Source organism: Ochotona princeps, chromosome 17 (assembly GCF_030435755.1).
Source record: "Ochotona princeps isolate mOchPri1 chromosome 17, mOchPri1.hap1, whole genome shotgun sequence".
Classification (NCBI taxonomy): Eukaryota; Metazoa; Chordata; class Mammalia; order Lagomorpha; family Ochotonidae; genus Ochotona; species Ochotona princeps.
In genome coordinates, this window is record NC_080848.1 from 861,245 (window position 1) to 886,292 (window position 25,048).

Here is a 25,048-nt window from a genome sequence, read left to right on the forward strand (position 1 = left end):
GCGGGGACCACCACCCCAGGCGCCTCCGAGGCCTAAGCCGTGCACCCCGCCAGGGCCGCTGGTGTCTGTGTCCGCGCCTCCCCGACCCAGGCCTCCGCGTCCCCACCGCATCCTCCGGCCGCCTCAGAGCCTCTGGCGCCGCCCCCGCGTCCCTCTCACCCCCAAGCCCCTGCCCCCGCCAACCTGTCCTCGGCGCTTCACTGCCGGCTCTGCCCTCGGGCCCGCCCCGCAGCTCCAGGCCGCCCCGCTCCCGCTGCGTACCCCCTCCTTCCCCCGGCCCCGGACACCCCCAGCCTCGTGCCCCGCGCGCGCGCCCGCCCCAGCCGGAGCCCGCGCCTGTCGCCGCCCCCTCGGAGCGCCCGCGCTGCGGCGGAGGCTGGGGGCGCGGGGCCGGCGCGCTCCGCACCTGCGGTGGCGGCGGCGCCGGGCGATGGGCCGGCCGGGGCCGCGGGCGTCCTGAGCGCAGCGCCCACGGCGCCCCCTGCGCTGCTGGCCCCGGCCATGTCGTCGCCCTTCTTCAACCCCAGCTTCGCTTTCAGCTCCCACTTGGACCCCGGTGAGTCCGCGCCGCGCCCGCGCGCCTCCCCCCCACCTGCCTCCCCACTGCGGACCTGGCGCGGCCGGGCGCCTGCTCCGGGTGTGCGCCGACATTAACCCTTCCCCGCCCCGCGCCGAGCGCGCAGCCAGAGTCCGGGCTCGCGGCAGGACCGCCTGGAGGCCCCGCGTCCGCCCGGCGCGCAGGCCTCGGCGCGGCCCCTGGGGCTCCGTGGACGCGGCCGGGCAGGTAACGGGCGCCCCAGGGGTCCAGGGGAACGAGGTCGTGGGGACTCGGGCCCTCTGGGGGATGGGGGCTCCTGAGGCTGGGGCCGCCAGGGTGTCTTTCTCACTGGCCCATGGCCTTGGCCTGGGAGGGGAGCCCTGCCTGGCCCCCTCAGCCCATCTGGGAGTTGGGTTAGAGACCGGGAAGAGAGGGGCCTGCGTGGGTGTCCAGAACCCTGCACCGTGGCCGAGGCCGCAGTGGCCCTGAGGGAGCGGCAGTGGCGTCTGGCCATGGTGGGCCGGGGGCTGCGGCAGTGGGAGGTGCGGGCTGCTTCCTGCCACCTTCTCCAGCTGCGACCCAGTGGCAGGTGAAGCCCCTGCCCAGGCACCTGGTGTCTACCCACGTTTCTTTGCGCGCCCCTGGGTACTTGGGCACGGCATGGTGTAGCCCAAACGAAGCTGGGCCCTGAGTGATGTTGGCAAGCCGGCTCTGAAGGCACGTGCTGGGGAAAGGGGCTGGTGGGAAGCCTGGTGGCAGGGCTGAGGGGCTCCGGCACAGAAGTGACTTTCTGGGGTGGCCACCCAGGTCACTGGTAACCGGCCAGGCCCAGGGCAGCACACAGAGGTGTCCAGGTGGGGGTACTGCCCAGTCCCTGTGCCCAGGGTCTCTGTCCTGCCTCTTGGGACCCTGTGTTGATGGGCAGTCCACTGGACAGAGTCCTCTGCCCGCTGCCCGAGGGCTCCATGCTAGCCCTGTGGTTTGATGAGCCCCTTGGCCTGCCTGCCCCTGGGGAGCCAGTTCTGTGGCCTCCTGTGGGGAGAGCTGCATCAGTGTAATTACAATGTTGTCAGTTCAATGACTTAAAAGGGAAAAAGTTGTCAGTTGGAGAGGCTGCTGGGCTCTGTGGGCACCCCAGGGCTGCCCACCTGCCAGGAGGGTGCGGGCGGGAGGGCAGGAGGACCCTCTGGACTCTGGAGTGGCCTGTGTTCCACCTCTGGGAAATGAGGGGACGGTGCCCGGTGAGGGTCGGGGGCTGGTGTCCACGCTGGCTGATAGCAGGCCTGGGTCAGTGCCCTGGCACAGCTGCCAGGCTCTGTCCCACTGTGCTCAGAGGGGCAGGTGGCAGAGCGAAGAGGGTGGAGACTGGGGCATGGGTTGGGGTGGCCTGGAGCTGTTGGCTGCTGGCCGGCCATGGTGGGTGCGGAGACACTGGCTATGGGAGTGCCGTGGGTGGCAGTCATCCGACTGCCCCGTGTGCTGCTCTCTGACAATCTGCCTTGCTTTCCTAACCTGTAGGCTGGGTTCCTGGCAGCCACATCTCGGACCTGGGGTATGCAGCGTGGAGCTGGGCCCGCTGGCCCAGTCCTTGGGCTCCTGTCCCCATGCCCGCTGCCCGGGGTCCCCAGCCCAGCCTGAGTACTTGGTCCTGTGGTGAGGACGTGAGGCCAGCTGGGCTCCTGAGTCCCACCCTGAGGACATGAAGCCATATGTCTGGGTGACTGTGGAGGAACAGGCTGGGGGAGGAGGCTTGGGGCTCCAGGCACAAGGCTGTGCTCAGGGGCCTGAGGGGCCGGGGCAGGCCTGGGTGGTCCCAGGGGGCCTTCATAGCTGCTACTGCCCACTGTAGCCTTCAGTGGCATGACCGCCCCAGCACAACCAAGGACTGCGGGGTGGCCAGGGGCACAAGCAGCTCAGGCCTTTGGGCACAAGGGTTCGCCTGGCAAGTGGGGGAGGGGTACAACCACAGGTAGCCCTGCCCCCCGCTTGGCTCCTTAGCTCCCCTGGGGGGCAGGCAAGACGGTCAGACTGAGAAGGTGTGGCAGCTGTGGCCCCACTGGGAGCAAGCGGTCAGCCCTCCACTGGCCAGGGTCACTGAGGTCACTCCCTGCATCCTCCCGGGGGCGGATGTTTCATCACACTCCACGCCCCACACACGTGTGTAACACATCTGTACAAGTCAACACGTGCACTCACACCCTCACATGTGTAACATGCCTGTACATGTACAAGTCAACACATACAAACACTCCACGCCCCTCACACGTGTGTAACACACATGTACCTGTACAGGTCCACACGTGCAGACACTCCACGCCCCACACGTGTGTAACACGCCTGTACCTGCACAGATCCACACCTGCAGACACTATGCCCCTCACATGTGTGTAACACGCTTGTATCTGCATGGGTCCATACCTGCAGACACTCCATGCCCCACACACGTGTGTAACATGCCTGTACCTGCGCAAGTCAACACGTACAGACACCCACACCCCTCACATGTGTGTAACATGCCTGTACCTGTACAGGTCCACACATGCAGACACTCCACACCCCTCACACATGTGTAACATGCCTGTATCTGCACGGGTTCACACGTGCAGACACTCCACACCCCACACACGTGTGTATGTCACAGTAATACATTGCACACCCACACTTCACACATGTATGTGACACATGTATAGTCACACATTCCACCCCTCACACATGTAATGTGACACACACTCACAGGCTCCACCCCTCACACATGTGACACACACTCACAGGCTCCACCCCTCACACATGTAACATGACACACACTCACAGGCTCCACCCCTCACACATGTAACATGACACACACTCACAGGCTCCACCCCTCACACATGTGACACACAGACACTCACAGGCTCCACCCCTCACACATGTGACACACAGACACTCACAGGCTCCACCCCTCACACATGTGATGTGACACACAGACACAGGTTCCACCCCTCACACATGTAACGTGACACACAGACACAGGCTCCACCCCTCACACATGTGTGAATGTGACGTTTGCGTTTACATGCAGGTCAGCAGGGTACACATGCTGCCTTGCCTGGGCAGTTGGCTCCCTGCGGAATACTCTCTTGGAGTGGGTGTGGGGTCACCCGCTTCCTCCTGCCTGCTGACCCCTTCTGATCGCCAGTGCCTGAGCTCGGATGCTTCCTGGGCCTCACCCAGCCTGGAGCCATGCTTGGGTGCCCTGCGTGAGGCAGAGCTGAAACGTGGCTGCCCGGGCTGGGCCTGCAGCCACTGCACTGTAAGGAACATGCCAGAAGGTTCCACCTGCCACAGCTCTGTCCCCAGGAGTACCACCTGAGTCACCATGCCCGACCCTCCCCCTCGGGGGAGAATGAACCCAGGTGACCTCCCTGGGTGTGGTCCGCGTGGATGACCTCGGGTGAGCGTCCGATGTTGGCTGGCCCTGCTCTGATGTGGAGCGTGGTGGCGCTGCCCTCCCGAGGTGTCACAGGGCCCAGGACTGCAGCTGCCCCCCTGTGGCCGAGGGACGGAGGCTGAACAGCTCTGGACAGCCCGGGCACTGCTGGAGCCAGGCTGGGGCTGAGTGGTGCTCTTCCCAGAGCCCGAAGGGCCCGTCAGAAGCAGCAGCTGTCTAGATGAGGCCTCACAGGCTGCCACCCTGAGGTCCAGCAGCCACCTTCCTGGGAAGAGAGGACAGGGCGTTGACGTAGAGTTGGGCAGCCGTGGAGGCCAGGAGGCCCTGGGACCCAGGACATACGGGAGGTCCTCTGGCCTGGCCCTTGGGGCCTCCTTCCGTGGGCGCCCCAGGTGGCAGCCTGGCCTGGGACCCACTGGCCACGGCCTCCATTGGTCTAGCTTAGCCTCAGCTGCCACACACCCTCCTTGGAGGCGTCTGCAGCAGAAAAGGGCAGCATATGTAGCTGCACCTTAGAATGCCTGCTGGGCCAGGCCATGATGAGGGGTGTTCCCCCAGACTGCAGATCAGGTCCCGGATAGCAGGCGCTGGGCCACTGTTCCCAGCCACAGCACTTCCCAGGAGCAGGGCTGAGGCCTTGGGCACACGCTGCTGGGACCCTGGCTGGCTGTCCAGGGGCTGCTGGGCCCCACACACTCCCTGGGTGGAGAGAGCCCTGCATGGCGCTGCAGCTGGTCCTGGGAACCCGCCTCCTTGTGGAGGAACCAGCAGGCAGGCGAGGCAGCCGCGGCCTCCCCACCCCCACAGAGGAAGCCAGCAGAGGAAATGAGGACAGTGGCTGTACGTGGGGCTTGAGCCAGTTCCCAGGCCCCAGGGCCGTCCCAGGAGGTGGCGTCACACGGAGTCCCCGGCCTTCTTCCCACGGAGCCAGGCCCTGGGCTGGGGGCCTCTGAGGGTGCCCCGAGAAGGTGCACTGCAGGAGCGACCACTGGAGCCCGGTATGTGGGGTTTCCTGGGGACAGAGGCCCCTCTCCACTGTGGGATGCAGGGAGAGCTGTGGTTGCAGGGCCAGGTGGACACTGCTAGGAAGAGGAAGGGCGTGGCACAGCCCCGGGCAGGTGCCTGTCACAGGGGAGGGAGGGGAGCTGCCAGACCCTCCGTTCCCTGGCCACCTCATGGTGGGGTTTGGTTGTACTGCCCGCACGACCAGCCTGGTGAAGCTGTGCCCGCTGGTGCCCCTGCACATGGGGTGGGGCATCCACACCAAGTGAGAAGCTGTTGGTGAGGCTGGGGGGGTCAGGGGCTGGCCTGGGAGCGAGAGGCTGGGGTCCCTGCATCTGCGGGGGGGTTGACGGTAGGCACAACCCTGTCTCAGAGTCCTGGGGGCAGACTGGCACCTCCCCTGCCACGCCCCTCACCTGGGCCACGCCCTCTCCCTTGCCTGGGCCCTGCCCCATGAAGAACCCGGCTGTTTCCAGCAGCTTGAGCCCATGAGGTTGGCACGTTTTCTTGGCCAGTGGGAGCCCTGAAACTTGAAGCAGCCCCGTTTTCCCTGCTGTCCATGGAGGCGTGTCAGGCCGCAGGAGGCTTCCTGGGGCTGTGGCCTCCCCCATTAGGGTCAGTGCTTCCTACCTGTCCCTGACCCCTCGCGATGGGGTCTCTCCTGGGCCTCCTGCAGCCACAAGGGCTTCTCATTGCCAGGCTGTGCCCGCCTCCTGCCAGGAGGGTGTGCCCTGTTTTCCACGGATATGGTTGCTGGGTGTCAGGGGCATAACAGGCGTGGGGGCTCGCTGGGTCGTGCCCAGCTGCCTGTGGGTGACTGGCTGGCCCACCTCAGAGTGCCCCTTGGTGTCCATCCTGGACTGGGGAGAGTCTTCTAGCACTGTTCTCTATGCCTGCTGGCTGCATGGCATGGCAGCTTGGGCACTGCCACCTGCACTTGGGCCCTGGGGCATTGGGGCAAGGGGGCCTCTTGGACGCTGCTGGGACCGGCCCAGCCTGGGACCCTTGTCGTGTTGTGAAGGCTACATTTCTCTGTCCTGGGTTGTGGAGTGGCCGGATGGGGGAGTCCTGGGCTCTGGGCAGAAGAGCCAGGGTGGTGTGGCTCACGTGTGTGTGTGTGTGTGTGTGTGTGTGTGCACAGTGTGTGTAGGAGCCTCCCCCAGGGGCCAGCCTTGGCCTCCCCGCTCAGGCTCTGCTGCAGATGGAGGTGACGCCCACAGCCCAGGGTCCCAGCACGAGCTGATGTGGCGACCGTGGCCCTGGCCTGTCACTTCAGTCATGCCCAGTCTGCCGCAACAGCCACAGTCACATCTGAGCGGTGGGGAGGTCACCCCTTATTAGCCTGGTGTCCCCTGTGTGGGGTGGGGCGATGCTGAGGCCTCTGGCGGCGGGGGGGCTGTTGGTGACGGCAGTGGGCCTCCCAAACTGACTTTTGACACTGTCCACCGAGTGGTCGCCTCGACCCCCTCCTCCGGCTCCCTTCCTGCATAGCTTGTTCCTTCCGAGGGTGCCCCTGTGGGCATCCCCTGCTGGCAGCGGGGCTCACAGGGCCGGCACAGGTTTGGGGAAAGGAGACGACCCTGGGGCACCCCAGGATTCTGATGGGGTGTGCTCCCTGTCCTTACGGGCAGGTGAGGAGCGAGATGGTGGCAGGCCGCTGGACCTCCGCGGGCATCGCCAGAGTGGAGCAGGGAGGAAGGGTTGGGACATAGTGTGCCCTGTGGGCCCAGCTTGGTCGTGCCTGAGCAGGACCCTGAGCAGCCGCCATGCTGGTTGCCCTGCCCTCTGTCCACCTGCCGTCCATGTGGTTTAGCCAAGGGAGCCAATTCTCCTGGGAGCATGTGGCCCAGGGGACGGTGGACAACAGATCCCGGGGTACCAGCACTGCCTGGGAGGCAGCTCTGCGGGGCCTGGCCTCCTGTGAGCCAGGTGGCTGCTGTGTGGAACACAGGTGTGCCAACGTGGGACATGGCCTCATTTTACCCCCAGATGGCTGTCAAAAGGCAGCGGTCTGTCCAGATCTGCTACAGCAGAAGCCCGCAGGAGAGCTAGCTGTCAGCTTCTAGAAGCTTCCGCAGCCTGGCCACTGGGCTTTGTAGTGTAACTTGCATTTCTCTGTGGCAGGAGCCGCATGTGTCCTTGGGAGAAGTCCTGCTGTCTGCCGGCCTATGTGTTAGGGTCTTATGTATTGTTTATTTTTACTTTTTTTTGAACATTATTTATTCTTATTGGAAAGGAGGATTTACTGAAAGGAGAGACAGAGAAATCTGTTCTCTGGTTCTCTCCCCTGTGGTCTGTGATGCCAGCCTCCTGGTGATCTTCGGAGGAAGTGCCATGCACTGGCTTGAGCTGCGGTGGGCATCTGTCCCCGCCATGTTGTTCTGATGCCCCAGCATGCGGTAACAGTGGGAAGTGGCTGCTCCTCTGCCTGGGTGTCCTGCCGGACCCCTGCCCAGCCCCAGGGCCGCCTCGTCCTTGACGTGCCAACAGCAGGCAGGGTGAGAGGGCTCATGGACCTGGGGGTCCCTGAAGGGATGCAGGGCTGGGGGTCACATAGAACATCAGCTGGGGAAGCAACCTTCTGGATGGGAGCACACCTTTGCCCCCGGGACTCGGGTCACAGGGCTGGCCTCCCTGAAGCTCCAGACATGGTTCTGGGCTGATCTGCTGGGGAGAGCCGGGGCTGGGGAGCTGAGGGCTCGGGAGTGGACGCAGCCCTGGCAAGTCCCTGGCAGTGGAGCAGGGAACCCCTGGCTCAGCAATGTGGCTGACCCAGGCTGGGTGGGGTGGCGGGATGTGACCAGCATGCTGGTCAGATACTGGGGCTCCTGCTAGGGCGTGGCGGAGTGTGGGGATGGAGCGAGGTGGATATGGTCTAGGGGTGAGTCCTAGGGCCACCAGGGTGGAGCAGCTGTGGGTGACTCCTCCCACCCCCTACTGGACTGGCGTGGTGCCTGCTTCCTGTCCTGGGGCTAGGTCTCTGGTCCCTGGGGTGCAGGTTGGTGCCCTGAACCAGGGTGCTGGGGGCGGTACCCTGAGCTGGCCCCATGACTGCCTGGCAGATGTGGCCTGGCTGTGTGTGTGGGCAGCAGGGTCTGGCCAGTATGTCTCTTCGGTTCCTCCTGTCCCATGGTGGGGTATTAGTAGGGCTTGCTGGAGCCAGCCATAGGCAGTCAGGGGTAGGGGACTCACAGGAGCTTTGAGCTGGGGTCGGGGAGCAGGGTCTTGAGGAAGGGCTGCCTGGAGGGGGACCAGGCCCAGTGAATGATGTGGAGCACCCTGGAAGTGAGGGGGCAGGCTCAGGCCTGCAGCCTCCATGGGTGATGTACCTGCTATATGGCTGACAGTGTGGGGCTGGTGGGGTCCCCCGCCCTGGTGGTCACAGCAGGCTCACGGCTCAGCCCACAGTGTGGGGTCCTGGCATGAAGGGGGACCCTCAGTGTCCAGGTCTGTGAAGCGACCTGGGAAGGCTGCAATGACCTGGGGTCCAGGAGCAGGCAGTGGGTGGGGTGGCGCCTTGGCCCCTCCTGCCATGCCAGGTATCCACTGGGCGTGTGGGCCGGGAGGGCCGTGTGCCAGGATGCCCCACCCCTGGGCGCCCAGGCTGTGTGCTCCTGAGCAGGTGGCTTTGAGTGGATGCAGGGTCACTGCCGCCGTGAGCCCACCTACAGAGGTGCTGGCCAGCTCGCTGCAGGTGCGGACAACCCTGCAGTGCCACCTTGTGGAGGTGAAGCTCACCGCAGCCACTCATGTGGGCTTTACGCTGAGCAAGGGTGCAGATGACCTGCCTGCCCCAGCAACTGGGGACCTTCCGGGGCACTCAGGTGGACAGGACTGCCCCGGGCCCAAGACCTTGGACCATCCTCTGCTACCTTCCCAGGCTGTTCGCAAGCTGGATGGGAAGTGGAGCAGCTGGGACTCTGCCCACCTTGGGTGTTTGTGTCGCAGGAGCTGGCTTCAACCACTGAGCGACCATACCAGCAGCAAACCTCGCATTGCCAGCAGTGCAGGAGGAGGCTGCTTGGCGCAGGCCCCTCCCCCTTCTTCAACCCACTCCGCTCTCCTCTTCCAGGTACCCCCCCACAAGGGTCGCCCCGGGGCCACCCGAGCCACGTGAAGCAACACAGTCACCGGGGGGAACTGGGGGTACTAACTCTGCCATGCCAAGCTCCTGCCTCCCACCCACAGATGGGGTGAACTGAGACGCAGCTTTTTACAGGAGGGGAACCCCACCCGGGGCAGGCTGTGGCCGGCACTCTTGTCCTATATCAGGGTGCCTGCTTGCGCCCCCCAAGTCCATGTCCTGGCACAGCCTGGGGGCAGCAGATGTGGCCCAGGTCATGCAGGAAACTGGAAGGAGTTCCCAGTTCTTGGCTTCAACTGGGCCAGCCCCGACTAATGAGGGTGGAGGCTGGTCTTGGGGGCACTCAGCTTCGTGGGGGACAAGCTGGCCCCCATGTGGAATGGCCTGTGTCCCCAGCCTGGTGTCTGTGGGCCAAGTGCCCCGTCACCTTCCTGTCTTTCCTGGTGCTGCCAACCTCAGACCCACACACTGCCCCATGGGCCAGCATCCCCTGTGGGTGCCAGGAGGCAAAGCTGGGACCAAGAGCTGCTGAGGCCTTCCCAGGGTCCAGACACTGCAACTGAGGCAGCTGGGGGCAGCATGGGGGGCCTGGTGCCCAGGCCGGCGGAGAGGCCCCCGCAAGTCCCGCTTTGTACCAACAGGAATGTTCCAGGCCTGTTTTGCTCTCAGCTGCTGCTGTCTGGGGCAGCCTGTTTGCACGTGTGCCTGCGCCTGCAGGGTTGGGGACTCTGGTTGCAGGAACCAGGCTCTCCCTGCCCACCTCTGAGGTGCAGAACTGCAAGGGCCTGGCCAGTGGTCAGCAGACCTGCTGGTGGAGGGGGTCACCACTGCTGCTGCGTTTGGTTGGGGTCCCAGAGGCCAGTCCGGGCATCCCTCGGCCAGCCTGTCCCGTGCGGGAAGGAGCAGCTGGGTCGCCACGGCATGGCAGTAGCCTCAGGCACATCCAGGAGGTGTGAGTGCATTGGTGGAGAGTGCGTGCGTGGTGGAGGTGCCACATGGACATGCCCGCAGTCCACCAGGACACACGTGTGCCATGTGTGTATGTCTGGAACGTCATATGTGTATGTACATACCAGCATGCATGTCCAGACTTGCCTGCGTGGGGCCCTTGCTTTAGCACCCCTCATCTGCCAGGGGATCATCCTGGGCAGCCCCCCACCTCGGGCCTTGCTCCCGCAGTTGGCAGGTCAGACTTGCCCGAGCTGGGGAGCCCAGACGAGGGGCAGACGCTGGCTCTGTGGTGGAATATGGGGTGCCCGATGTGCTGGGGGCACCTGAAGCAGCAGCTGTCGGGGGACTCAGCCCCAGAGGCACCCTGGGGACATTATGGGGGGCCCACTGGGGACACCCCTACGGCTTCTAGCCCGGCAGCCACCGCGAGGTGGGGGCACAGGTGAGTAGAGCTGGGAGAGGCAGAGTTTGAGCCAGGGTGCCTGGCTCCCGGCCTTTCAGAGCGGCCTCTGTGGACCCCGTCACTGGGGTCGGGCAGGCTCCACAATCTCCCCAGAGTGAACCTGGAGCACCCAGTGGCCAGGTCGTAGCTAACATGGTCAGGCTCGCGGAGCCGGGTGGGTCGGCTCGGGGGAAGGGGCAGGAGCGTGGGCAGTGTGAGCACCTGCCGGGGTGTAGGCCGGCCATGCTCACGGCCCCTCTCCCACAGACAGCAGCCCGCTGGGCGAGCTCTCCTGGTCGCCCTCGCTCGCCGTGGTGGCTGTGTCCTTCTCAGGGCTCTTCACGGTCATCGTCCTCATGCTGGCCTGCCTGTGCTGCAAGAAGGGTGGCATCGGGTTCAAGGTGAGGGCTGTGGGCAGTGCCTGGCTCCCCTCCTGGGGGGCTTTCACAGCGGACTCAGCTCTGTCCTGGGGGCTGTCCTGGGGGGCTTAGTACTGTCCTGGAGGCCCCTCAGTCCTCCCAGGAAGCCCCCCCGCCAGATCTGCTGCAGCCCTGCCCCCCACTCCACGGGCCCCAGAGACCATCCGGTGTCCTGGCTTCCAGCAGAACGGGGTAGTGGCGTGGGGGTGGGGGAAAGGGATGCCGCCCCTGGGCCGCATTCCTGTGGCTTAGCCGAGTGCCAGCCCTTGGGCATTCTTACCCACTGTGGGTGGAGGTCAGATTCCCGTGCTGGGGGGCAGTCAGCATAGGAGGGGTGCCCTGTCTTCTGTTTTGGGGGGCCCTCTGCCCTGCATGAGAAGCCCCAGTCTTCCTGCCTCATCCCAGGATGTTGGGGGTCCCAGCCCCCCAAGTGTGGCCTCTGCCCTCTCCGGAGACCCTACGAGGCAGCCCAGCACGGGACTCTGAGGGCCTTGCCCAGGCCTCCCTTCCCTCAGCCCTTGCGTCTGACCTGCAGGTGCAGAGGCCAGGCCACAGCTTCAGGGGCGCAGGGGGTGGGGCGGGGCCATGGGGCCAGCAGCCCCTCCCAAGGGCCGCATGAGAACAAGGCCCTACTCAAAGGCCCTCCCGGTTCCCCCCCACACCCGCCTAAACATGGGTTCTGGAACATTCTGGCGCCTGTGGAGTTCCATGGCAGGGGGCAGGGGCTGGCGCTGGCTCCATGTTCACGCTGTGCTGCCTGCTTGCCCGCTGGGCTGGCTGCTCCCCACGGGCCCCTAGACAACATGGTCAGGTAACGAAGGGCTGCGGCCAGGGCCTGACCCTGAGTGGGCTGGTGGGTGCCCAGGCCCCACTCCTAGCCCAGGTGCGAGATGGGGATGGGGCGGGCGGCAGCTGGGATTGGAGGCCCTGGGGAGGGGGCGCTGTGCCCTCCGTGTGTGCACTGGGGTGGCCCCTGGGGCCAGCAGCCCCCCTGCAAGCCCCTGGACCCCTCTGAGCTGCAGTTCCCGCCCTAGGCAACGGGCGTTGTGGATGGAAGCTTAGTGACATGGCCCAGGGGCTGACCTGGGGGCTGGGGGCTGTCAGCTCTGGGGGGCAGTGTGGTCCCAGCCTGGTGCAGCAGCCAGCCCTAGCCCCCTGCCCCGCTACCTCGTCCCTGGGGAGGGAGGGGGTGCTGGTGCTGGATCTCCATTACTGTTTCATGCCATGCCCGCTGCCCCAGGAGTTTGAGAATGCCGACGGGGAGGAGTCCGCGGCCGCGCGCTCGGCACAGGGCTCCCCGGCCGCCGCGGCGCTGGGTGGCCCCGACGTGTACGTGCTTCCGCTCACCGAGCTCTGCCTGCCCATGGCCAAGCAGCCTGGGCGCTCAGGTGAGGCCAGGCCGTGCAAGGCAGTGGGGCTGGGAGGCTTGTGGGCCTAGGGGTGCTGTTGTATGGAGGGGCGGTGTCTGGGCCGGGTGGGGCCTGGTGTGCGGCTGTGTGGGAGCCGGGCTGCCTGACCTCGGGGTCCCACCCCCTGGGGCACTAGGCCTGCTGGACACAGGCGCTATTGTGCCGCCCACTGTGGAATCGTTCTTGCACTGGGGCTAGGGTGGGGGTGGGGGCGGCAGGAGGTGCGGGCCGTATCCTTCCAATGCTCCCTGGGCTGGGGGTCTGTTCCCTGCCAGGTCCCCCAGTGGCCCTAACCTGGGGTTCCACCTACCAGATGTAAATGGGGACCCTCCTCCCATCCTGCCCGGAGTCTCAGGGCTTCCAGCTTCGATCTGTCCCTCCTCCCCATTGGCCTCTCCAACCCAGGATGGCCAGGACTACCCCAGACACTTGTCACCTGCACAGCTCACCCAGAGCCCCAGGCCCGGGCCTGTACCCCTCCCCTGACCAGTAGAGTCTGGAACAGGGGTAACCCCTTACCCTGGGCAGGATCAGCTGGCCAGGGATGGGGTCGTGGCAGCCGGGTGGGCTCTGCTGTCCTGGGTGGGCACCCTGAGCTGACCCTGGGGGACTGAAGGTTGGCCGGGGGCATTTGTGTGCTGGGACCCCAGACCCTTGGAGGCCTGTCGCTGGGGCCCTGTTGCCTGCACTGGAACCTCCCTGGGGGTTGGTCAGAAGCTGGGCACAGGGACCACTCTGTCCCAGGCCCTGCCCCTCCTGCTGCCAGGATGCCCAGGACCCTGCGCCTTTTCTGGGTCTGACAGGGCAGCCTGGGGTCCCAGTGAACTGCGCCCCCATCCCTGGCACTGCGGGCAGCTGGCGTGGGAGCAGAATGTGCGGAATTCCTGGGGCAGGGGCGTGAGTGGGCACAGCCGGCCCCGCCCCTTGGCCCTGAGCCCCCGCTGACCTCACTCAGCCCAGCCTGGGGGAGAATGGGTCCAGTGTGCACCGTGCGGGGCTGTGCCAAGCAGCCCCCAACAAAGGCGTTCTTGGTGGCTGGTGCTGTGGGGGCGGGGGGCGGGCTGCTTCTGGGGGCCCTGCCGGCGCCCTGGCCCCAGCCTCACTGGCTGCCGGCGTCACCAGCGCAGTGGGTCTGGTGGCTCCTGCTCCAGGTCCTGTGGCTGCTGGCCTGGCTTGTCCCTCTGCCTCCTGGCAGCCCTGGGCCTGGCCCGCCTCACTGCCCGGAGACCCCAGGCAGGATGGCAGCTCCTCCGGGTGCCTCTGTCTTGGGGTCCAGCCTGGCCACCCTTCTGGTGCTGGGGAAACCAGGTGAGGCTGGTGAGGACGTGGGGGTGGCTGGGCTGGACCCCTGAGCCCTTTGTCCCCCATTATAGTGCAACTGCTCAAGTCCACGGAGCTGGGCCGGCATAGCCTGCTGTACCTGAAGGAGATTGGGCACGGCTGGTTCGGGAAGGTGTGTGGCCTGGCTGGGGTCGGAAGTTGGAGTCGGGACGCCTGGGAAAGCAGGGCCAGCCAGGGGCCGGGCGGCATGGACGCACAGACACTGCTGGTGGCCGGAGCGGGTGGAGCCACGCCTGCTTGTGGGGCTGTGGGTGTGACGGTGGCCCTGCTGCCCAGCAGGTGTTTCTGGGGGAGGTGAACTCGGGGGTGAGCAGCACCCAGGTGGTGGTGAAGGAGCTGCAGGTGAGCGCCAGCGTGCAGGAACAGGTGCAGTTCCTGGAGGAGGCCCAGCCCCACAGGTGGGTGGCGCCCAGCGGGCCCTGGTGGTGGGATGGGGTGGTGGGATGGGGTGGTGGGGCCCCCTTCCCTGGGCGGCTTGCAAGCATCAGGGGCTGCCCGTGGCTCTCGCAGGGCCCTGCAGCACAGCAACCTGCTCCAGTGCCTGGCCCAGTGCGCTGAGGTGACACCCTACCTGCTGGTCATGGAGTTCTGTGCCCTGGTGAGTGTGGCCCTGCCTGGCTCAGATCCCACACGCAGGGCTCAGGCCGCTCCTCCAGGGCTCTGGTGCCCGCAGATGGTCTCTCTAGGGTGCCCCTGGCCACCTTGGCAGGACAGAATGCAGCCTCCCTTGGCCAGCTCAGGGAGCCCAGTGGGGGCAGCCCTCTGCCCAGCAGCCTTGGGCTCCCTGCTGCCCTCCCACCCGCGAGTGGACCTGCAGTTCTGTGGGGTCCCCTAGGATACCCCTGAGGATGCAGGGATGAGGTAGGGGAGAGGCAGGCCACAGTGCGGCCTCCCAGCATCGCTTCCTCCTGCAGGGTGACCTCAAGGGTTACCTGCAGAGCTGTCGGGTGAGCGAGTCGATGGCGCCCGACGCCCTGACCCTGCAGCGCATGGCCTGCGAGGTGGCCTGTGGGCTGCTGCACCTGCACCGCCACAACTACGTGCACAGGTGAGGCCCGCCCCCGCCTGACAGGCGCCCACTGGGGTGTGGGGGCTGCTGCCCTGGCCCAGGGTGCCTGGCGGAGCGTGACGCCTCCAGGGCCGCCCGCCCCAGCAACATCCTGGTGCTGAGTGGGGACATAGTACCTCCAGCATCAGCGATTTTGTTGGCGAGGGCGGCCACCAGCCTCCTGACCTGCCTGCCGCACCCGTCACCCCTGCTGGCCAGGGCTGGGCCCCCCGCCAGCCAAGCGCTCTGTAGGTGGAGCCCCCAGGGGCTTGGAGGGGATGTCACGGTGTCCCAGTGGAGGGAGGGGTGGGCTCCTTGGGGCTGGGCATGCTCTGCCCATCAGCACTCCCAATGGGTGGTCTGTCAGGAACCCTGTCTTCCGGATGCACACGTTCCAGGGCTTGGCAGGGGTGCGAGGTGGGCAGCCCCCACCGGATACCCAGGCTGCTGTCCGGGGGTGGGCAGGGCCCCTTCTCTGGCCTGTACCCCTGACCCTGCTGGCCACCCCTGCAGCGACCTGGCCTTGCGCAACTGCCTGTTGACAGCCGACCTGACGGCCAAAATCGGCGACTACGGTCTTTCTCATTGCAAGTACCGGGTGAGTACGGTAGCCAGGTGGCCGGGGACCTGGAGCGGCCGGATGCCCAGCATGACCGTGTCCCATACCTGCAGGAAGACTACTTTGTGACAGCTGACCAGCTGTGGGTGCCACTGCGCTGGATCGCGCCCGAGCTGGTGGATGAGGTGCATGGCAACCTGCTGGTGGCGGGCCAGACCAAAGCCAGCAATGTGTGGTGAGTGCCGGGAAGGACGCCAGGCCGGGGCAGGTGTGTCATGTGCCCCCTGGGGAGGCCTGGGAATGAAGCCACCTTTGTGAGTGGATGTGAGGGCTGGAGTGGGGGAGGCGTTTCCAGGACAGCAGCCCTGAGCCCTGGGCTCGGAGCTGGGCCCAAAGTGGACACTCATTCATGCATTCACCCCCATCTGTGCCTGCAGAGAGGCAGGCCAGTGTGGACTCTCACGCTGGCATTGATGTCCCCGCTCCTGTGCATGCGTGCTCAGCGTGCCGTGGCCGCCCCCTGCCGCCTGCCCCCTCTGGCTGTGCCTTGTCTCTCCTCTCGCCACTGAGCACCCCTTCCCAGCCTGCCCACCTCACCACACGCAGGCTGGGACCCCTGGGGGCAGCAGTGCAGCCATGGCCCCTGTGTCCTTCATGGCCCGAAGCTTCCTTGTCCCCTGCAACACTCTGCTGTGCCCAGGTCCTCTCAGTACAGAGTGGGCTGTCCTGAGTTCTTTGTCCCATAGCCCTGCTGCCCTAGCCTAGCTGGCGGGGGAGCTCCCATGCATGCAGTGTGGCCTGCCTGGTGCAAGGCCAGTCGAGGGACTGGGCTGGGGTCCAGCCAGAGCCGTGTGGTCTATTCGTGAAGGGACAGGTGCCCTTGGGGAGGGCTGGGCGCCGAGCCGCGGCCCAGCAGGTGTCAAGGCAGTTGTCCCTGCTGATACCCACAGGTCCCTGGGAGTGACCATCTGGGAGCTGTTTGAGCTGGGCGTTCAGCCCTACCCCCATCACTCGGACCGGCAGGTGCTGGCCTACGCGGTGCGGGAGCAGCAGCTCAAACTACCCAAGCCACAGCTGCAGCTGACCCTGTCTGACCGCTGGTGAGGATCCCAGGGTCAAGGTGGGGGAGCCCGGGTGCTCTGCCTCCCCAGCCGCCCCGTCCTTTGGGTATCAGGGACCCTTCCCTGTGTCCGCGCTCCGGATCGGGCTGGGGGTGCCTCTGCGCACGGCCTGGCGCCCATGGAGCTTCCCCGCAGGTATGAGGTGATGCAGTTTTGCTGGCTGCAGCCGGAGCAGCGGCCCACGGCTGAGGAGGTGCACCTACTGCTTGCCTACCTGTGCGCCAAGGGCGCCACCGAGGCCGAAGAAGAGTTCGAGCGGCGCTGGCGCTCCCTGCGGCCCGTTGGGGGCTCCGCGGGGTCGGGGTCGGGGCCGGCGCTGGGCAGCGCCTCGGGGGAGCTGGCCGCCTCCAACTCGTCTTTCCCGCTACTGGAACAGTTTGCGGGTGAAGGCTTCCACGTGGACGGCGACGACGTCCTGACCGTGACTGAGACCAGCCGTGGCCTCAACTTCGAGTACAAGTGGGAGGCCGTCCGGGGCGCAGGAGACACCTTCGCGCCGCCCGGGGCTACGCGCCTGCAGGAGCTGTGCGCCCCGGACGGCGCGCCCGGCGTGGTGCCCGTGCTCAGCGCGCACAGCCCCTCGCTGGGCAGCGAGTACTTTATCCGCCTGGAGGAGGCCGCGCCTGCCGCCGGCCACGACCCCGACTGTGCTGGCTGCGTCCCGGGCCCGCGCACCGCCCAGGACTCGGACTCGGACTCGGGCGCCGGCGCCTCCCTGGCTGTGGAGCCGCTGCTGGGCCCCGCGCCTGCCGCTGCCTCCTGGGGCCCCTGCGACCCGCAGAGCAACGCGCGGGCCGAGCCCTGCCGCCCACGCTCGCCCTCACCAGGCGGACCCGCGGCCCAGGACGCCGACTGGGGCGCAGTCGCCTTCTGCCCGCCCTTCCTGGAGGACCCTTCGGCTGCGCGGCTGTCCCCGGGCGTCGAGGAAGAGGAGACCGGCGCGGCGGAGGCGCGGAGGGCGCAGCGCGGACACTGGAGCTCCAACGTGTCTGCTAACAACAACAGCGGCAGCCGCGGCCCTGAGGCCTGGGACCCCGGCTTTTCGGACAGCTGCCCCAGTCCAAAGCTGAGCCCACGGGCTTCCCCTGAGCAGGAGGACCCCAGGGAGCCCCTGCTTGGGCCGCAGTCAGCTCGCCCCAGCCCAGGGCCAGGTCGCTGCCTTGGTCTCCCCCATCTCTGGATAGACCCCTGGCCGGAGGCAGCCTGGCTGGGTACTGACGGCCAGCAGGCCCACCTGGCGGAGCCCCAGCTAGCCGAGGAGGCTGAGAGCTCTGGGGGACCCCAACTGCTCGTGCCCTCTGTCCCCTCCCCCTCCCAGGAGGGCGCACCCCTCCCCTCGGAGGGAGCAGGCGCCCCGGACGCCCTGCCCGGCTCCCCGACCCCTGCGGCCTGCTGCCAGGCCCCGGACAGCAGCTGCAGCCCCCCGGAGCTGGAGGTGGCCAGCGGTGATGAGGAGGATGCCGCAGCTAGGGCCACCGAGGCTGTCACCCCCAGCCTGCGGGAGAAGCCAGCCACGATGCTGGCCGGGCAGCCCCAGGACCCCAAGGACTCGTTGGCCCTCCCATGTGCAGAGAGTGAGGGTGGCTGTGAGCCCGCCGGCCCCTTGGCTGCTGGGCCCCCTGGGGGGCAGCCGCGAGCGCTGGACAGTGGCTACGACACGGAAAACTACGAGTCCCCCGAGTTCCTGCTGAAGGAGGCGCAGGAGGCCAGCCAGGAGTTGGGGAGCCCAGGCCTGGGGCCTGAGACGCTGCTGGCCACTCCCCGGGGGGCCCTCCGTGAGAAGAACCCTTACCGAGACTCGGCCTACTTCTCAGACCTGGACGCCGAGCCGGACCCCCCTTCCGCCCTGGGGAAGCAGCAGGTCCATTCCCCGGGGGCTGAGCGGGGCCTGGGCAGCCCCCAGGAGGCAGCGCAGGGCACCGGCTCTGCTGAGGTGTGGCTGCCCGCAGTTGCTCCGGAGCCAGGGTCTCCCCACACCCCAGGTCCAGCCAGAAGCCTGGGGCTCGTCCTGCTCCCTGGGGCCTTGCTGAAGCCAGGAGGCAGCAGCCTGGAGCCTTCTGGGTTCCCCCAGGAGCGCGCAGAGGATCCCCTCTGCCAGGCCTCGCCCGGTGGCCCCCCAGCGACTCCAGGGGGCCACTCGCTGGAGGAGGAAGAGGAGGACAGCGAGGACAGCGAGGAGTCGGATGAAGAGCTGCGCTGCTACAGCGTGCAGGAGCCGGAGGAGGAGAGCGAGGAAGAGGTGGCCGCCGTGCCCGTGGTGGTGGCCGAGAGCCAGAGCGCGCACAGCCTGCGTGGCCTGCTCAAGGGCCCCGGCCTGCTGTCCCGCGCCCTGCGCGATGGCCTGGAGCACAAGAAGAAGGCTGTCTCCTTCTTCGACGCTGTCACAGTCTACCTCTTCGACCAGGTGGGTTGTGCGGGGCGCAGGGTGCGGGGGGAGCGGGCGGCCGAGGCGTGCCAGGCGCCCGAGCCACCAGCTGCTGCGGCCCCTGCAGGAGAGCCCGGCCCGGGACCCGGCGGAGCCCCCGCCCTGCGCCAAGGAGCAGCCCCCCACGTTCCTGGCGGGCAGCCCCAGGGCGCCCGGCCGGCCGCGCCCCTCAGACGGCTCCCCTGCGGCCGAGGGTGAGCGGGGCGGCGACCTCAGGGAGAGGGGCGGAGCTGGGCTGGGTGCGCCCCCTCCACTCATGTGACCATGGGTTGTAGGTGGTGGGTTTGAACGGGAGGACTTACCACTGACGCCAGCCAAAGCCACCCTGGCCCCTGCTGCACCCACCCCGGCCACGGCGCCCGCGCCCGCGTCACGCTTCACTGTGTTGCCCACGCCCGCCTCCCGCTTCTCCATCACACACGTGTCGGACGCCGACGCCCAGGCTGTGGGAGGTGAGGTGGTGGGGTTGGGCCATCAGCCCTCCTCTCCTGGCCACTACCTGTGAGGTGGCTCCTTCCCACCCCCCGGCCAAGGACTGGTCTCCTGGCTGGCTGGAGGGAGGGACGCTGCGTGGGTGTCGCAGGGCAGGCCAGTCCACTCATGGGGCTCCTCCCTGAGCAGGCCCTGCAGCCAGTGCCACGGACGCCTGAGCCCGGCAGCTCCGCCGTGGATGTCACGGGAGCCCTGACCTTGTCTGCCTCAGCCAGCAGCCAGGACGGTGACCAGGCCTCCAGACCCAAGACCACTGCCCGGCCAGAAGTCCTAGATGTCCCTGTTTGCCACCAGACCCTGGGGAAGCCATGTGCTCCCGGGTGGCTGCACGCGGTGTCAGGGGCGACCCCGGCCACCCCAACTGCTGCTGGCCAGCTGGGCCTCAGGCAGAGTGCCACTGCCCAACCAGCTGGCTTCCCGGGTGCGTGTGTAGGACATTCAGGTCGCGTGGGCTCGGCTGGCCCTGCAGCACCCCCTCCAGGCCGCCCCACCCCTGCCTCCTGCCGGAGCCAGGGCCGAGGCTGGCAGCCAGGACGGCTGGGGAGGGTCCAGGCCGCAGCCCTGCTGCCAAGACCCCGTTCTAGAGGTGCCCTGGCAGGTCCGCTCCCCAGCCCAGCCAGCAGTGCCCCTCGGTAGGGGGTCTTCTGCTGCAGGGCTGGGGGAGGGAGGCAGAGTGGGACCCCACCCGTGGTGGCAACGGGGGAGTATTTTTGTAGTAGCCACTGTTGCCGGGATGAATGACACAGACGGCCACGTCACTGTTGCCAAAGAGCCGTCCTTTATTGTCGCTTTGGGGCAGCCGGGGTTTGCTTCTTCCCGTGTGAGGTTTACAGCTGCACCCTGGTTCTCTCGTTCTCCTCTGTTGGTTTTTTAAAGAGAAATCAAGCTAAGAAGGCCTTGGTGATCGGTGTGGTCGCTCTCGGGGTCTTGCGGGGGGGCGAGGAGCCGCTCCCTGGCCCTGGCTGCCCTGTCTGCTGGCTCAGCCCAGATCTGGCCTTGCGGGCGGCAGGGTGAAGTGGGGACCCCTGGCCCCTGCTGCTCTTCCAGGCTCAGGGATGGAGGAGACACAGGGGCCAGTGCCCCATGCATCCCGCCATGACCAGCAACTGTGGGGGATGCTCCAGGCAGCCACGCGGGAGACCCGGACGGAGTCCCCCCTTCTGACTGCCCGCACTGGGGGCACTTGTAGGGGAATCCTGGTGAAGTGGGCACCTCTGTCTTCAGCAAGGCCTGGTACCTGCAGCTGAGGGGTTTCCTGGAAGTTGGCGACCTTGACCGACCAAAGACTTGGGGGCCAGAAGGCACAGGGAGGGCTGTGGCACAGCGAGGTAGGCAGGACTGCAGTGGGCAGGGCTTAACTTCAGATGGGGCCCTGGCAGACGGGCGGCAGCAGGCATAGGCAGGCACCACTGGCTGACCTTGCTGGGGGCGACGTGTCCTCATTTCACCCCAGGGCTGCCGCGGGGCAGCCTGGGTCGTGCCCAGGCCAGTCTTCACGTGGGGGTGGGGCCCAGAGGCTGCAGGTGCGGTGGAAGCCATGGCCGACACAGCCGTCAGCTGAGGAGCGGCGCGGACCGGTCACGGGTGACTGTGGGCTTCAGCTGGACGCTGGCAAAGGGGTTTCTGCAAGGACAGAGGAGGGTGGCTTTAGCTCGGGGAGGGGCTGGGGCAGATGCCGATCTGGGCGCCCCATGACTCACAGTGGCCACTCTGCCCAGCCCCACATGATCAGGGAGCAGGAGCATGGGCCGCGGCCACATCCCAGTCACCAAGAGGCACTCCCCAGCCACGTGAGGATCGGACACAGTCCCGTGCAGGCCTTGTCCACGTGGGAAGCCCCCACCAGGCCATGCGGGGACGTGTGGACGGGCTCAGCTCAGCAGACACAAGCTGGGAGCCCAGGCATGCAGGACAGACACGTGGCCCCTGGCTGCACGTGGTGACATGATGGCACACACACTGGCACACACAGGGTCCCTGCCCACCTGCCAAGGGCTCAGCCACTGTCCCCCAGGAACCAGGCCCCGCCATGTCCGGGGTCACACCTGATGCACAAACGACTCAGAGACGATACGAGATGGAGCATGAGGGACATGGGGTGGGGCTCCCCAGGCAGGGACCGCACAGAGCGGCAGCCAGGGCCCAGGGGCAGCTCCCAGGACGGCTGCACAGGTGGCTGGCGGATACGGACGCGGGTGAAGCAGCCGTGCGTTACCTGTGGCAGGTGCCTGAGGGCGCCAGCAGGGCCCAGTGGGCAGCCAGGCTGCTGTCCCACGGGCCTCCCCGTGTGTGCTCCAAGAACCAAGACACTGGATGGCTGCAGGCGCAGGACCCCATGAGGCTGGCCCAGGCCGGGCAGCAGTGTGCCCACGGGGCCAGCCTCACAGCACAGGATACACCCCTTGACGCACAGACCCAGCCGGGGCAGCCGGCAGCCACTAGGCCCAGGCCCTGCCCCATCCCTTCTGGGGAGGTGAGGAACAGGACGGAGCAGTGCAGTGAGAGCCAACATGGAGGCTAAGACCCAGCCAAGTGGGCATCAGGGCCCTTACTGCTGGCCCAACTAGCCCAAGCCCCTAGGAGAAAGGCTGGGTGGGTCTGCTGCTAGGGCCCACGCCCCCTCCTTCCCCGCGTGCTGCAGGGTCCCGAGGCCACCACGGTGATGGGAAGTTGTTCTGGGAGGTGGCTAGGACATCAGGGCTCCCAGGCCTCGGGCAGCGGACCAGCAGGGACTGCAACTAGAACTGCATGCTATGCCACGGAAGGCTTGGGGTGGCCAGTGTGAGCCTCAGGCTGGGCCAGCGGACACTGGGCCTGAAGTCCAGCCTGTGTGTCCTGTTGGGGGAGAGGGGTGACAGGAATGCCACCCCTCCGGGCGATAAGGGGGAGTACCAGCTGCCCAGGTGTCTCCAGAACAAACGGAGCCATGCGGGGCAGTAGCCTGGGTGCCAGGGCTCCGGGCAGAGGGTCCATGCTGCAGGGGCCTGGCCACGGTCCTAGGCAGTAGTCAGGTGCCTTGGGCACTCACGGTGCCCACACAGCTTGCAAGTACACTGTCAACAAGGGGCGCTGCTACCCTCTGCAGCCCTACAGTGCCTGAACTTAACCAAGGTGGGCCTGGCACTGCCTTGCCCACTGATGCCACGAGCCCTACTCTTGGGGCCCTGAGCACAGGCAAGCTGGGCACAGCTCCCCCTGGCACCACCCCGGCCAAGGCTGGGCACAGCTCCCCAGCACCATCGTCAGGCAAGGCCCGGGAGGACCCAGGCCAAGGCTGGGCGGGTCTCCCTGAGCCTGCAGTGACTCCCAAGCTGGTTCTGATGGACAAGGACCAATGTGGTGGGCACATGGCGCAGCCTGTCATGGGGGGAGAGGCAGGACCCCCGGGAGAATGCCAGCTCAGCCCCAGCCCTGCTCCTAACTCCAGGCTCATGCTTCCACAGAATCATCTAGAAGTCACACTCCAGCTCTCCAGTCAGAGCATGTGCCCACGGAAGACGGAGCAGCGGTCATGAGTGAGGTGCGCCGACACTTAGCACCTGCTCTGGGAGATCTGCCCCCATGTTGGGGTCGGACGGCAACAGAGCAGAGTAGCGCCGGTGCCCACGCGGCCGCAGGAGCCAAGGCCTGCCCTGCTTGGGCTCACCTTATCATGACACCCACCATGCCAGTTCAAACCCACCCCTCCCACACCTGGCAGCGCACGGCTGGGGCACAGACCAGCTCCAGGTCACCCCTGACCGTGGCAGAAGCAGCCCACAGGGGCAGGAGAGGCCAGCACCACACCCAGCAGAGAAGAAGGGTCCGTGAGCCCAAGGAGGATGCCCAGAAAGATGCCCAGAGCCCAGGACCCGACAGGCCCAGCTGACCCCCAGGCTGTGCCGGGCAGCCGGCCCCTGCATTGAGCGCGGCTGCCTCGGCCCAGGCTGGGCGTGCGGCACCAGAAAGCAGGCCACTTACTACCTCCGGGCAGGGAGCTCAGAACCTGGCCACCTCCTCCTCGGCACTGCAAGGAAACACGGCACGTGGTTAGGGCTGCCCGTGGGCAGAGATGGGCCTGGCTCTGGGGACCTGGAAGGAGGCGCCGAACCCGACTCAGTGCAATAAATAAAACTTTTATTCAAATCGTCAACCGCAGCACAGGGCACAACTCAGGTTTTTAAAAAAGGAAAAGGAAAAACGACGTGGCCACTGTCCATTTTCCTGGTCTGCTATGAGCACGTGCCCGCAGCCCACGCACCCCGCCCAGCTCTGCTATGAGCACGTGCCCGCAGCCCACGCACCCCGCCCAGCTCTGCTATGAGCACGTGCCCGCAGCCCACGCACCCCGCCCAGCTCTGCTATGAGCACGTGCCCGCAGCCCACGCACCCCGCCCAGCTCTGCTGCCCACGCACCCCGCCCAGCTCTGCTATGAGCACGTGCCCGCAGCCCCACGCACCCCGCCCAGCCACGGCAGAAACGGCAGCGGCCCCTGCTCGCTGCCCACAGGGCACTCCGGGCTGCAGGGCCACGCCGGCCAGGCTGGGAAGAGACAAAGCCACAAACCGCCGTGTCCATGCGCACAGGGCAGGAGCACAACTTGCAGCCACCGAGGCAGGGCCGCCCACTCTCAGGCCCTAAGACACTGTCCGGACCACGCGTGATTGCCCCCCCGGCAAGGCTGGGCAAAGACGGCTCCTGGCCAGCGTGGGGTCTGGGAAGACCCGGAGGGGCCGCTGTGCCAGTGCCCACAGCCCCGGCAGCCCTGGTGGAGGAAGCAGCCATGGGGCCAGCCCCTCCCCGCGTGGCCCTCCCCGCGTGGCCCTCCAGCTGGGGCGGCGTCAGAAGCAGGCTCACACACACCAGGGGGCCATGCAGACTTGGTGTTTTCAGGAAAAAAAAAATCCTTTTCCTCCCCCTTTTTTTTGAGCAAGAGAGGGAGAAATTGTTTATTTTCTTCAAATCCAAGGCCAGCTCGTGGCCCGCCTCGGGAACGGGTGGCGATGGCAGGCGGCCGAGGCCTGGCGTGCGGGGGCGCCGGGTGCGGGCGGCAGCACCATGGACCCTGGGACAGAGTCTGGGGTAACAACCAAAAGGCGGGGGCGGGGCAGGTGCAGAAGAAACACCCCAAGAACAAATCGACGAGAGGAGGGGGACAGCGCTGGAGACCGTGCGGGGCGGAGGAGCCCGGTGCCGCAGCTGCCCGCCGTCACACCGTGGACACCAGCGTGCCACTGCCACTGTGGAACAGAGCACAGGGCTGTGCCAGCTGCCGGGGCTGCCCGTGCCTCCGGACCCAGACCTGGTACCCCCAACGCGGCGCCCGAGGTGAGCCGGAGATCCTTACCTGCTCACGGACCGCGCCCCGTACTCATCCAGACCCTACGGCAAAGGCAGAACAAGGCAGTGTCAGGGGCTACCCACTGCCCCGCTTCACCCTGCCTCACACCTCAGCCCCCACACCTCAGCCCTGCTTCACACCTCAGCCCCCATACCCACAGCCCTGCCTCACACCCACAGCCCTGCCTCACACCTCAGCCCTCACACCCACAGCCCTGCTTCACACCTCAGCACCCATACTCACAGCCCTGCCTCACACCCACAGCCCTGCCTCACCTCAGCCCTCACACCTCAGCCCTGCCTCACACCCGCAGCCCTGCCTCACACCTCAGCCCTGCCTCACACCCGCAGCCCTGCCTCACACCTCAGCCCTCACACCCACAGCCCTGCTTCACACCTCAGCCCTCACACCCGCAGCCCTGCTTCACACCTCAGCCCCCATACCCACAGCCCTGCTTCACACCTCAGCC

The 25,048-nt window shown here is 66.8% G+C and overlaps 2 protein-coding genes across 5 annotated transcripts in view; one reads left to right on the plus strand and one right to left on the minus strand.

Annotated features, from left to right (window-relative positions):
* The first annotated feature begins 307 nt into the window (after positions 1 to 307).
* AATK (apoptosis associated tyrosine kinase) lies at positions 308 to 19,504 on the plus strand. Its single transcript, XM_058675551.1, has 14 exons — positions 308 to 556; positions 10,712 to 10,845; positions 12,104 to 12,251; positions 13,646 to 13,725; positions 13,893 to 14,011; positions 14,124 to 14,211; positions 14,528 to 14,661; positions 15,175 to 15,259; positions 15,334 to 15,455; positions 16,171 to 16,320; positions 16,477 to 18,745; positions 18,834 to 18,960; positions 19,042 to 19,218; positions 19,388 to 19,504. The coding sequence occupies exons 1-14, from the start codon at positions 502 to 504 to the stop codon at positions 19,414 to 19,416; spliced, it is 3,717 nt and encodes a 1,238-aa protein (XP_058531534.1). The 5' UTR covers positions 308 to 501; the 3' UTR covers positions 19,417 to 19,504.
* Positions 19,505 to 20,676: 1,172 nt separating this feature from the next.
* BAIAP2 (BAR/IMD domain containing adaptor protein 2) overlaps positions 20,677 to 25,048 on the minus strand; it is a 38,257-nt gene continuing 33,885 nt past the window's right edge. The window contains exons 13-15 of one of the 4 annotated variants that reach the window (XM_058676032.1): positions 24,586 to 24,620; positions 23,219 to 23,264; positions 20,733 to 20,881 (exon numbers count right to left, since the gene is read on the minus strand). In XM_058676032.1, coding sequence (XP_058532015.1) covers positions 23,237 to 23,264; positions 24,586 to 24,620 — 63 coding nt within the window. In that variant the 3' untranslated portion in view covers positions 20,733 to 20,881; positions 23,219 to 23,236. Of the gene's footprint in view, positions 20,882 to 23,218; positions 23,265 to 24,073; positions 24,479 to 24,585; positions 24,621 to 25,048 lie in introns of those variants that run through there. The other 3 variants (XM_058676031.1, XM_058676029.1, XM_058676030.1) reach the window with 3 other exon arrangements.